Source organism: Lynx rufus, unplaced genomic scaffold (assembly GCF_022079265.1).
Source record: "Lynx rufus isolate CCGP_SWC_20201006 ecotype Redwood Valley unplaced genomic scaffold, mLynRuf1.p SCAF_1, whole genome shotgun sequence".
NCBI lineage: Eukaryota > Metazoa > Chordata > Mammalia > Carnivora > Felidae > Lynx > Lynx rufus.
In genome coordinates this window covers 116670551-116683764 of record NW_025814823.1, presented here as the reverse complement: position 1 = coordinate 116683764, position 13214 = coordinate 116670551, and the positions used below count along the sequence as shown (strand labels likewise).

General features: G+C 43.8%; 1 protein-coding gene across 1 annotated transcript; it reads right to left on the bottom strand.

Moving 5' to 3' along the window:
• Window positions 1-2310: 2310 nt before the first annotated feature.
• IK (IK cytokine) lies at window positions 2311-13138 on the bottom strand. The gene is made up of 20 exons (XM_047085810.1): window positions 13002-13138; window positions 12386-12452; window positions 10210-10302; window positions 9802-9861; window positions 8810-8977; window positions 8525-8639; window positions 8062-8132; window positions 7814-7860; window positions 6830-6993; window positions 6215-6323; window positions 5871-5910; window positions 5492-5711; window positions 5316-5334; window positions 4769-4847; window positions 4235-4315; window positions 3923-3980; window positions 3078-3166; window positions 2807-2915; window positions 2606-2640; window positions 2311-2518 (listed from the first exon to the last, which is right to left on the bottom strand). The coding sequence occupies exons 1-20, from the start codon at window positions 13015-13017 to the stop codon at window positions 2491-2493; spliced, it is 1668 nt and encodes a 555-aa protein (XP_046941766.1). The 5' UTR covers window positions 13018-13138; the 3' UTR covers window positions 2311-2490.
• Window positions 13139-13214: the final 76 nt, after the last annotated feature.

The window sequence follows — 13214 nt, the reverse complement described above, 5'->3', positions numbered from 1 at the left end:
GGCACGCCCAAAAACTTTTTCTAAAGTAAGCTCTACAGCCAGCTTGGGGCTTGAACTCACACCTTTAGTTCAAGAGTTACATGTTCTACTGACCAAGTCAGCCAGCCAGGCTCCTCTGCAGAAACTGATTTTCATTATTTAACATAACCTCAAGATGTTATTGTCTTCATAATATAACCAAATATAAACCTTAGAACTGGATCATTTGCCCCTTTCTCTTATTTCCTCCCAGTTCAAAATGCTTGCATTTCTTAATAGCCAGCATTTTCTTTCTTTTTTTTTTTTTAAAGATCACTTTGATTTCTTTTTTTTTTTATTTTTTTCTTTTTTAACATTTATTTATTTTTGAGACAGAGAGAGGCAGAGCATGAACAGGGGAGGGGCAGAGAGAGAGGGAGACACAGAATCTGAAACAGGTTCCAGGCTCCGAGCTGTCAGCACAGAGCCTGACGCAGGGCTCGAACTCACGGTCCATGAGATCATGACCTGAGCCGAAGTCGAACCCCAACCGACCGAGCCACCCAGGCACCCCAATAGCCAGCATTTTCTTAGATCTGCTATTGGGCTGAATACATTCAACCCTCGGCACAATCGTCTTTGTAATCTTATGCTTTTGCTAGAAAATCAGTTTAGTGTGCCTACCATAACCACTCTGCTTCCTGTCATAATGCTGCTTTCCCTGGGCTTACAGAGAATCTTTGCCTTTCTTGTACTGTGTACACTCTGTGGGGTTGGTGCTTGCCATACTTCTTGCAGAAAGTCTGGCAGGTTTTAGGAACATTGACTATGATTACAAGAGCTCTGCTGCCATGGAAAGAGCCAGAAACTATTTTTTTTTAACGTTTTTTATTTTTGAGAGAATGCAAATGATGGACGAGCAGGCTCCATGGTGACAGCAATGATCCTGTCGTGGTGCTCAAACTCACGAACTGTGAGATCATGACCTGAGCTGAAGTCAGATGCTCGACCGACTGAGCCACCCAGGCACCCCCAGAAATGAATTTTAAACTGAGTCAACTCCCAGGTCTTTTTTTTTTTAAATTAAGCTCTATGCCCAACATGGCACTTGAACTCATGACTCTGACATCAAGAGTCGCATGCTCTATGGACTGAGCCAGCCACACACCCCCAAACGCCAGGTGTTAAATTTAATGACCCTCTAGATATCTTTATCTGAGCCAGGTTTCTGTGACCCTTAACTGAGACTGCTGCTTCAACCATGAGACAAGGATGTCCTTCACTGTCTGATATTAGGCATTCTAGGTGCTGCTGCAGACAAGGCCCAATTTCATCCTTCTAGGTGCCATGCACAAAGCTGGCTTCCTCAAATGATCTTGCCCTATCAAGCTAAAAGTGACCAAAAGCAAGGCAAAAAGGTTAAGGTGGCCTTCTAGCTTTCTTGGACAGGTCTCGGGCTCAGGGTAAGAAGTGGCAGCTAGGCATCCAGTCAGAAAATAAATGATGACCCTATGAGCACCAGACCAAAGTGCTAGCAATGAGCAGAGAGGTGGAAATGGTTGGGGATGGAATGATTCAGAGGCCAGGGACCCACCTGGGGCATTGACAAACATTTCAGGGTGTTGAAGGGCACCAAACCCTGCTGGCCTAGCATAGGGACCCCCCCCAAGGCACTTACTAGGATTATCCCTTCAGCCAGAGAATCAGCAATTTGTGCTTAGAATTACTAAAAGCACGGGGTGGAGGGGGGGGGGGTATAAATTCATTTTTATTCCCATGATTGTCCTCAGGTACCTTCACCTAGAGCTTAGTCCTGCACAACCTTGAAATCAGACTGGTAGCCCATTGGGTGGACCCTAATTCCCAGGGAATCTCTGTCCTAAGAATAGGCCACATATGGGCCTGAATGCCTCTGTTATTTGAGACCAATCATCCTTATGTTCCTGTTTACCTCTTGCCCATCAGTGAGGTCATTACGTCCTTCTCCACTAGGCGTCCTGGCTAGGATCCTTATCCAGCAATCTAGAACCACGGCTTAAAGAAGGTCTGAGCTAACTTTCCACATGTACATTTTACACAATCAGTGGAATTCCTCTTGGTGATTCAGGGGTCCTGAAAGGAGGATGCTGAACACAGAGAAGACAGCATAGCAGGTTAACAAGGTTTTGGGTTTTTTTTTTAAGTTTATTTATTTTAAGAGAGAGAGGGAGAGCAGGGGGGAAGGGTTTGTAGACAGTGAGGGAGAGAGAGAATTCCAAGCAGCCTCCACACTGTCAGAGCGGAGCCCAGACACAGGGCTTGATCCCACGAACCATGAGATCATGACCTGAGCTGAAATCAAGAGTCAGACACTTAACAGACTGCGCCACCCAGGGTGCCCCCAGGTTGACCAGTTTTAATGGAACTAAATGATTATACAACATTTTATATACATTCACAGAAAGACACCTTGCAACTCTTTGGGGAATTATAGAAAGCAAACAGTGGCAAGCACATCCTTGTGGTGAATCTTTTTGCAGTTGGAACCAGAGATTAGTATTTTGGTCTTTTCACTTCAACTCTGCAATGGAAGGAAAAAGGAGTTGGTATAAGATCAGTACTCTAACCAATTATTACAGCGCCCCAGAGGAAAAATGCTACTGCTCACCCATCAGCCTCCATCTTCTTCCTCTTCTCAATGATCTACAAAAAAGAACAGTTAACACACAACAGTTAGGCTGTGAGCCTAAGCTCACCTAAGACGCAAGTCTGACCGCTCTCCTTTGCTCTCCAACCCCCTGCCTGTTCCTGCATCTGTGGGCCATTGTCTCCCTCAGATGAAATCCACCTAAGAGGCAGTCTCACTTACTGCACTAATCTTCTTCCACTGGCGATCTAGTTCTGCCTTATCATTGGTTTCCTTGAAGCGCCTGGTCTTCCGCCCTTCAGACATCTTGATACCATACTGGAATGCAGCTCTGAGAACAATAAAGGACATTTGAGAGAAAGAAGGCATCAGAGGTTGCATAGCAGTAGCAAGGTGTTCCCAGATGGCCCTGTGACTAGAGAACCTGTTCTGGTGTAGGCTGGCCCATCATCATCCCTCTCCTCAATCTTTGGCCATATTTAGTACAACTCACTTGGGCAAAGCCTCCTTGTTGTTCATATACTCGCTGTATTCCTCCTGGGTATCAAAGTCCCAGCGGCCTAAGGGGCCTTTCTTATTACCCTGTTAGAGACACAGTGAGAACAGGGAAGTTAGAAATGTCAGTGGAAACACAATTTTAGCCCTTAATAAAGCCAGGTTCTCCCACAATCTTGTTTCATCATTCATAAATCCCACCCTAATAAATGCTTCCTATGTACCAGGCATTATTCTGAACACTTATTTAATTTCCTCAAACTCTATTAAAAAACAACCATATTCCTCCAAATTCTCTCGATGAGGAAACTGAAGCATAAGCAGTAAAATAAGTTGTCAAGGTCACAAAACTTGGCAGAGCCAGGGTTCAGCAAGTCTCCAAGATGGAATTACACCATGCTCAACCAGTGCAGTAAAAACAAGGAAAAACTAGTTGAAATTTCGCCACCATTAATGGTATTATTTGTTAAGGTATTTTTGTTTCTAAGACAGAGAAGAACATTTCAATCCTGCTAGAATAAAATTCAGTTATTTTTCTCAAGACTGAAGTTCCTTCCTACCCTTTCTCTTTATGCACTAAAGGCTTGCTTACTGCCTAGTACAGAAATCAAAGCCTGGCATTTTGTAGGAAATAAATCTATTTTGGGCATATCTCATTTGCTTCTGGACAGATACGTTAAAGGTTAAGCTTCTCATGACCTCACAATGCTGCTGTTCTTAGTGCTGCAGTGGAGGAAAAGTGAAGGCCCAGAAAATGAGACACAGATCTTTTGGGAGGGGGGAGGGGGATACTGCTGAAGAGTAACTACCCCCAAATCCCCACCCATCCTTCCAACTCCACACCTGGTCCATTTTGCTGTAATCCACCTCCTCATCACTATCCACGGCCATGTCATCCATCCTGGAGAGAAGCAACAGTTAAAGAGATGGTGCAGACCCATACTCCTATGCTTTATCCAGAAACCCACCCAACTAAGATGCCATATGCCTAAAAATGACAACCACCACCCCCAGACCTCCCACCCAGAGCCTCAAAGAACAGTTCATCCAAATAAGTACCCGTGGGTCCAAGTTAATGAAATTTCCACCTCATTCCCCTCCCCACAACTTATTGTCCAATTATCCCAGCCTCCCTTCTTTAACAATCTCACATACGTGGCTGGATAACACTCAGCATAACTGTTGGACATGCCAAAGAAGTCTCCCAGCTGCTTCTTGTCCTCTGGCTTCTTCAGCATACGCTATGTCAAAGAAAATAATTCTACCTATAGCAGAAAAGCTTCAAGAAGGAAGGGCCAAGGCCTAGAAGCCCCAACATGAAAACTTGTGAGGAGAAGGCTGTGAGCTTGAGTGAATCCTCTGAGAAATGGGAAAGGCATGGGGCACCTGCCTGGCTCAGTCAGAAGAGAATGTGACTCTTGATCTCAGGGTTGTTAAGCTCAAGCCCCACACTGGGTGTAGATTACTGAAATAAACTTAAAAAAAATAATAATACCTTAAAAAAAAAGAACAAATGTGGGGAAAAAAGGGGAAGTCACAACGACTGCAAAATTCTATCAAAATTCACCATAAGAGGTAAGAGGCAGGATGGGAGCCAGGGGTTGTGGGGAAACAGGGAGGTAGATGGAATTGGAAAGAAACAGGGTAACAGTTTTCTAGAATCCAACAACATAGTGAAATAAAGGATATGATTCAGTGCCTTCCCAGCCAGCAGATCCAGCAAACTTTTCATTGATCGATTTGATCAACTCCTTAGCAGATCCAGGTCCTGGCGGGGAAAGGGAACTCTATTCAGAATGTCAAACAAGGAACTTTCGACCTCTTTTCCACACACACTTCTAACCTGTTTTCATAAAACCATTTTTTAAGTAACAGAAAAAACTCTTTTAGTTAACATAATTTAAATCAAATTTCAACTAATAATGAGCTACTCTGGGTGAAATGGGGTTGTGTACAAATACGGCCGGTGAGACCTGCCTCACGTCTTTCAGAACCGCAAAGCTGGAGGAATTGTATCTAACAGAGCAAATATGCCTGCCATTGCCCAGGAAGAGGGAGGGAACTCCAGACTCCTCTTCTTTCTATTCTATGAAGCAAGATGTGGATCTTAATGAGAACCCAGACCAGAAGTCCCACAATCCCAACCATTGCCAGCTCTGAACTCTAGGATAGACTCTCAGCCCAGGGCAAAGCAAGACCACCAGTGCTAATTCAAGATGTCTCAGATACAACCCACCTTTGTCAACGTCCATGGGCTGGAAAGAAAAGAGAAACTGAAGTGAGTATCACCATGAAGGATTTACACTCATTCCTCCCCACTTGACTAATCCCTGACTCAACTCCCTACCCTACCTGGCTGGGCAGGCACAGAGATGGGCATTTCTACCACTCGGTACCAGGGTCCTATCTCACCTCATCATCCACTTTCGGCTTCTCAAAGTAGCTGTGCCTCTTCTTCTCTTCCTCTCTCTCTCTGTCCCGCTCCCGCTCCCGATCTCGTTCTCGCTCCCGTTCTCTGTCACGGTCTCTGTCTCTCTCCCGATCACGCTCTCGTTCCCGGTATCTCTCCCGCTCCTTGTCTCGAGGAGTCTTGGTTGTGGATGGCACATAATCCCCAATGTCTTCAAATATACTAGAAAAACAGAGATCCCTAGCTGCCAAAGTCACACCACTTCCACTCTCCCTGGCCATTTCTCCAGATTCTCACACCAAGGCCTCCCCAAAATGCCAAAAACAAGAAACAAAGAGCTCCTTCCTCCCTCACATCAGGTGACAGTGCTACGATACATACTTCATGTCAGCTTCAGGGGGCTTCTTCTCTTCCATCTTCCCTAAGATATAAAGAGAGTAGTGAACAAAATATTCCTGAGTTGATTCCCACTTAGCCTAAACAGCTCTGAATGCCCATCTGTTTAGAAGGTGGGATAATAAAATCTCCCAATACTCTCCCCCATCAAGTCTCAAAGGTGACCACTGCTTTCTGGGTGAGCCAAGTTAATGCTCTATTGCTCTCATTTTTTGCTGCTCTCCAGGAGCCCCCCAATGTTCTAGACACAGAAGGCTCCAGCAGACCATGGTTCCACCCTCAAATGCCCCTCCAGAGTTAAGGTTTCTCTCCCTAACTCTCCGGGTTACCTTTATCCTTCTTCTTGAGCTTCTTATTGCGGGTACCCTGCCGCAGGTAGGAAAGGATCTGGGTGAGCTTGCTGATTACGATGTCATTTGTAGTCAGTGTTGTCTGGGCCTGAAAACCCCAGGTAGCAAGGATATTATCCCACAGAGCAAGAATCTCTTCACTTCATTCACTTAACAAACTAAAGGACAAATTATAACCAACTAGGTGAAAACAGAGAAAGGTGTTACAGGAGATTCCAGGCAAACAGAATAGCATATACAAAGAGATCTGTGTCAAAAGTGAATCTAGCACGTTCAAGAGAGCTGGGATTCCCTGGAGAACAACAACAGGGAATCATGGTGAAAAGTGGCTCAGAAGGCCAAAAGGTGCAAGGGCAATTTCTCGATGAGAAATCACTGAAAGCTTCTCAATAGTGGTGAGGCAAAAATGTACATGTTGAAAAAGATCACACGAGCCATTTGTAAAAATCACTCCAGTGAATCTAAATTGAAATTTAGAAAGTGAAAAGTGGACAGGACTCAGTGATGGGTTAAATGTGGTGGATGAGACCCACGGCAGAATCAAGGCTGGTTCCCAGGTTTAAGGCTCACGTAAGAGGCTCTCAAGTCACTTACCTCCATAGTGGGGCAATCTGCTTTGCTGCGGATAAGCGTGGTGGGGATATCTGTGTCTGCATACTCGTCATCCAGGTCTACCACATAGGCCATGCGGCCTGGCAGGAACAGCTCATTGCGTTCATATGCCTTGCTCCTAAACAGTGTGCGGTAAACATTGCGGCCTACAAAAACAGGACGAGCAGCAAGCATAGCCATTGAGAACCTTCTACAATTAACAGCTGCCATTTATCAAGTGCTTAACTCTGTGCCAGCCCCCACTCAAACTTCACAATAGCCCTGTAAGATGTGCCTTACTATCTCCTTTTAACTGATAAAGATACAAAAGTTGAGAGTGAAATGATTTACCTAGAATCATACAGCTACCAAGCAACAGAATAAAGAAGGGGACCCAGGCAGTCTATCTCCAAAGCCTGAGCTCCTATCCAGTCTTTTACAAAGTCTTCTCAAGAGCACTATGTGCCTCACATTGTATTAGGCCCTGTGAGGAAGAAAGATGCTTAACATGATAGGTACAGTGCATAAACTACTTTTCTTTGCCCCAATAATCCCATGAGGTGAATTAGCCCCATTTTTGCAGACAAACAGGTAATGTGAAGTGAAGTCAGGTGCCTAATATCATATGCCTAGTGCAGTTTCATTACCAGGATTCAAACCCAGGTCTCAGACTGCAAATTCTGAGCTTTTAATCACCAACCATGCTACCTCCTTTAACACATAAGCTACGAGCTACTTCCCTTAATGCATAAACCACAATCTGAAACAGCTTCCAACATAATTGAGGAGACATTAATAACTTATACACATGAAATGACTAAGTCCACATCCAATTTCTAGTAGAGCATTTTATAAGAACTAGCTACTCTGGGGGCAAGATAGAGGAAAGCAGGTTGAGGGAAAGGAGAAGCATATCCTGCTCAGAGCATTAAGTCCCTACAATTCACCTAAAATGTACAACCTTTAGCGTAGAAATTCTGTACTCACCCAAACGTGTCTTAAATTCAATTTTGTTCTCAGGATCCTCATCTTTCCTAGAAAAATAAAAATAAGTTTTTTTGCTAAATGTGTTCCTACTTTTTTATCTTTTTTTTTTTTTTTAATATTTATTTTTGAGAGAGAGACAGAGTGAAAGCAGGGGAGGGGCAGAGAAAGAGGGAGACACAGAATCCAAAGTGTTCCTACTTTAAGTCCCACTTTTCTAAACTCTCGAGCTCTCCACAATGTTTACTTACTTGGTTTCCTTCTGGGGCTTTTCCATAAGTTCTTCCTCTTCTTTCTCTTTGCTGGCAATCTCAGCTCGTACCTAGAGTTTAGACACTTATTCATATTACATACATTTACCTAACACCACTATACACCCTGCTGTACCAGGAACTAAGGACTCCATACTAAATAAGTCAATACAGTGCTTGCCCTAAGGGAGCTTACAGCAGAAGAGACAACAAAATGTGGTAACTATGATAAGTGAAATAGAAGAGCTATGCAAAGGTACAGGAAGTAGGAGGTGAGGAATGGGGCTTAACCATACCTAGGTGATCACTTGAAGGATGAATAGTAATTACTCCTAAACAAGAGCCACCGTTAGCCCTTCTACATGGTCTGGACTAACAGAAGTCTCCCTCCTTCACCTGGAAAGGCTTGTACAAGAGCATTCAGCACTCTAGAATTACTCTCCACCCACCCACCAAGACTCACCTTTTGAAGCAGAGCAAAATCCAAGCCTTTCACCAAATGGGTGTGTTCCATGTCACCACCCAAGAATTTGGACTCCTGGATCAACTGTCTTCTTTTCTCTGCAGCTGATTTGTCCCTATATATGGAAAGAGAACCACATTAGAATAGTCTTTTATGTCTTCAAGTCCCTCTTGAAATGGCTCAGCTGAGGCTCCAAAGTGGGTAAAGTGTTAGGTAGAACTCACACTGTGATTCCAGGACTCTGGAATGCTTAGGGAATCACACCCTGGCTGCCATGGTACTCACGCCTCAGCAGTGGGGCCCACAGCCCTGTAGTTAGCTGTGGTACTGATTAGCTCAGTTTCCTCATAATCTTTGTTTACACCATCTCGCCGTTCCTTGGCACGGTCCCGGTACTTCTCTGCTAGTTCTCTCTCTCTCTCAATTTCTTGTTGACGAAGCTTGGCATAATAACTGTGACAAGAGAAAAGCAATGCGTAAAGCTCACCAGCTGTTATCCCACGGTCAGCAGGATTGTTCCTGCCTGTTTCCTCCAACTCTCTGGTGAAAACTCATATATGTCCTGATAGAACTGCTGGCCACCTCTTGATAGTTCTCAAAATCAGAACTACAGCATCTTCCAGGTGGTGTTTCAATGCCACCTCAGGACATTCTGTCAATTCAGAATTCTTCAATGCCACCCAACTCTGTAGAGATTTTTCCATAGGGCAACCAGGAAGTTATCTAAATTTTTATCACCTTCCAAATTTCAACTGAAAGTCAGTCATTCCTTGCTGGTCCTCCCCCGAAAGAAAGGAACAGCAAAATACCAGGTCCAGAAGTTTTAGTATCATAGAAATGAATAATGATGATAATGATGATGATGGTGATAACAGTAGACAAGTATTACTGGGTGGTTATCATATGCCAGGCACTAGTGCTAAGTGCTTATATGCACTTATATCAGCTGCACTTATATCGCAGCTGATCCTCATGACAACCTGATAAAAAGTTGTGAAATCACTCTCTGTTCTACCCATAAGAATACTATTAGAAAGGTTAGGCAATATGCCCATGGCTATCCAGCTAGAAACTGGTAAAGATGAGATTAAAATACTGCAGGCTGACTCCAGAGTCCTAAATTGCCACTCTACCTATCCCTCCTCTCCAGTGAAGCACAGAACCTCAAAATAATAAAGGAAAATGTTAATCTTTATGCTCCTACTACTACCTCCTACTCCTTTCCCCCAAATACTATCCAACACTTAAAGCCCAACACTCCTCCATCCTTCCTTCACCTTTTCTTTTTTCTCCTTCGTGCAGCGGGGTCTTCGTCCTCATTGTACTCCCTTGGCATCCTAGAAGACAAAGAAATTCAATGATAGCGTTAGAAAACATCACAACCACCTGAAGCACTATTAAAATCATATATTCCCCAATATCTACCCCAGTATCTGAGTGCATAGGGCTGGAATGGACCTCTGTCCATTTAAGCACCAGCAGCAACTCTAGTAGTACAAGTGGTATGTGGAACATTCTGAGTTCCTAAAGCACCCCAGTCTCCATTGGAGCTTCAATCTCCAGCAGGAGACAATCAGAATCACAGTCTTCAAAAATAACTAGGCTTCCAGTTCCTAAGACATCTAATTTGGTAGATTTTCCATAGGAAGGAAATAAGAGACAGGTTGGAAGACCCCAGAACTTACTCATGGTGACGTGATTTAGAGGGTGGTGCAGATGTGGGTGCAGCCCTCGGGGTCATGAGAAGTTTCCTGAAGTCTTCATTGGTGAGTTTTGACCTAGAAGGCAAAGATTTTAAAAATGAGTACCTAGTAAAAACTGGAAAAGGAGTATGTAAAAAAAGGTGAATTTTACCGGAAACCATGAAAATACAAACTAAGACAAAAACATGCCACTTTTAATGCATCACAGTGTTAACAATTAAAAAGTCTGATAAATCAAGTATGAGTGAGAATGTGGGAAGTAAACATTCTGCTGAAGGGAACATATATAAGTCAGTACAGCCAATATGAGGACAAGTTGGCAGTATCAAAATTTACATGTGTATCTCCTATGACCTAGCAACTCCATTCACCTATATTTAGCTTTGCTAATTACTCACATAGGTATATTAGAAGGCCTGTAAAAAAGGTTCAGTTTCGGGTATGAAGATAATAAAAACTTGGAAACAACCTAAATGTATATTAACTAGAGACTAATTAAATCATGTTTCTCAAATGTGGGGTAGATAGCAACAATGGTATAAGAGATAATTTTAATTGGTACAATGACAAAGACTCACTCCTTGGCCAAACTTCAGTCGGGCTCTTTCTGGGCTTGCTGTGCCCAGTTTTAGCAAAGAATCCTGCTAAGTGTTCCCAAGGAAGACACTGTTCAAGACTATTGTCATAGTAAGGGCAGTTGGGTGGCTCAGTCGGTTAAGTGTCCAGCTTCAGCTCAGGTCATGATCTTGCAGTTCATGGGTTCAAACCCTGCATCAGGCTCTGCGTTGACAGCATGGAACCTGCCTCTCTCTCCCCTTCTCTCTACCCAACGCCTGCTCTCAGGCATGCACTCTCTCTCTGATAAATAAATTAAAAAACTTAAAAAAAAAAAAGGAAAAAAAGACTACTCTCATAGGAATAAAGACTACTGCAATAGGGGAGAGGAACTGACACTCAACTCTGAATATACAGTGGGACAACTGGAGACTTATAAAAAATTACTGGGGTGCCTGGGTGGCTCAGTCGGTTAAGCGTCCGACTTCGGCTCAGGTCATGATCCCACGGTCCGTGAGTTCGAGCCCCACTTCGGGCTCTGTGCTGACAGCTCAGAGCCTGGAGCCCGTTTCAGATTCTGTGTCTCCCTCTCTCTCTGCCCCTCCCCTGTTCATGCTCTGTCTCTCTCTGTCTCAAAAATAAATAAACATAAAAAAAAATTAAAAAAAATTACTAAAAGAAACTTTTAAGCATCAAGGGTAGAAAAAGGACCCTGACTGGACCTACTTCATTACTTAAGGGGATTCTCCATAAACTGGCTTAACAGCATTCTTTGATAAACAGGAGCCCAACAGTCCTAGTCAAAAACAGACCCCAGAGAAGCCTGATGAAAATCTGGTCAAGAAGGGAGTCCTTGTTACTGCCATGAAAATAATCTCCAAACGGTGCCTGGGTGGCTCAGTTGGTTAAGCTTCTGACTTTGGCTCAGGTCATGATCTTATGGTTCGTGAGTTCAAGCCCCACATCAGCTTTGTGCTGACAGTGCAGAGACTGCTTGGGATTCTCTCCCTCTCTCTCTGCCCCTCCCCTACTGGTGTTCTCTCTCCCTCTCCCTCCCTCTCTCCCTCCCTCCCTCTCTCTCTCTCTGAATAAACTTAAAAAAATATATAATAATCTCCAAGATACGGAGTGGGGAAAACCAAGTGGCAAAATGATATATATACACAACACCGTACCATTTAATTTTAAGACTTCAAATTATAGAGTAATAATATATTTTCCTCAGACATGCAAGTATGTATATAAATGTTAAAAAAAAAAAAAAGGAAAAAAAAGACAAGTAAAAAAGGAACAGTGGTTACCTCTAAGAAAGGGACTGGGGATGTTATTTACCCTTATTTCTACTTTAATTTTCTACAAGAATCAACTTCTGTATCATATGTAATTAAACATTAACTTTAAAAACTAGCACCCTCCCGGCCAGAATTTCCTCTCTAATACTTTGATGCAATTGACCTGATCCAGCTAAAGTTCACAGAGATAAAGAAGCAAGTGGCACAATTTTTGGACCATCCTTGCTGCAACTTAGAATTCTTTTCACTGTCACCACACCACTCTACTTGCCCCCTAGTTCATTCCCATAGTCCCATACTGAAACACTCACTGGTGGAAGGAGTGAGGATCGTCCACATCGTGGCCATCTGGAGCCAAGGGGTTGGAGAAAGGCTCACCTAAGAAAAATAATAGGCACTAAATCTCTTTCGTGTCAGGCCCTGTGCAAAAGTTGGAATGTATCAGCGAACAATACGGATGTTTTCACGTCAAACTGCTCACAATATAGTGAGGAAGAACGGTAAGAACAAAGACAGAGACAACAGATCATAATTATGTGCCGAAGTGAGAAAATGCAAGGAGCTGTTAGTGCAGAGGTGAGGGCCCCTAAACCAGCGCTGGAGGATCAGCAAAGACTTCCTGAAGATGACATCTAAGATACTGCGTGAAAGATAAATTGGCGCAATTCAAGATTAAGTGCTGGGGATAAGGGATAGTTCACAGATAAACCATCCGTTGTCACTTGGGGCAAGGACAAGGCTTAGAGACAACAGTCTGGAGATTCCCCGTTTCACTCGGGACCCAACGGCTTCGCCAGATTCCAGCGTCACACCCCGCCCTCTCTCCACCCCCCAAATTCCACACAGGGCTTAAGAACTGAGGCGAAAACAACACGCCAAGTGTCCCAAGTCCTGAAGGTAATAAAGAACAGATGACCCGAGCCTTACTGTCTCGCTCTGGCATTTCGACTGCGGTGTTTCAACGCCACCAATGACTAAAGCTCCAGCGACAACACAGCAGCGACAAGCTTTTTCCCACAATGCACCTCAGGAACACCCACGGTGCTTTGCGCTCCGCAACCTTTCCGCCACCGCCAGCTAGCCCAGAAATTGGACAAAAACCGGGACGTTTCCTTGGCAATGCTTTTAAGGCATTGGCTA

What these genes read in the sequence shown, in the direction of transcription:
- IK (XM_047085810.1), bottom strand. An exon ending in CCCCCTGAAGCTGACATGAA is followed by an intron (nt 5,712 to 5,870) that starts GTATGTATCGTA and finishes CTGTTTTTCTAG; the next exon opens with TATATTTGAAGACATTGGGG. An exon ending in AGTGGAAGAAGATTAGTGCA is followed by an intron (nt 2,641 to 2,806) that starts GTAAGTGAGACT and finishes TCTTTTTTGTAG; the next exon opens with ATCATTGAGAAGAGGAAGAA.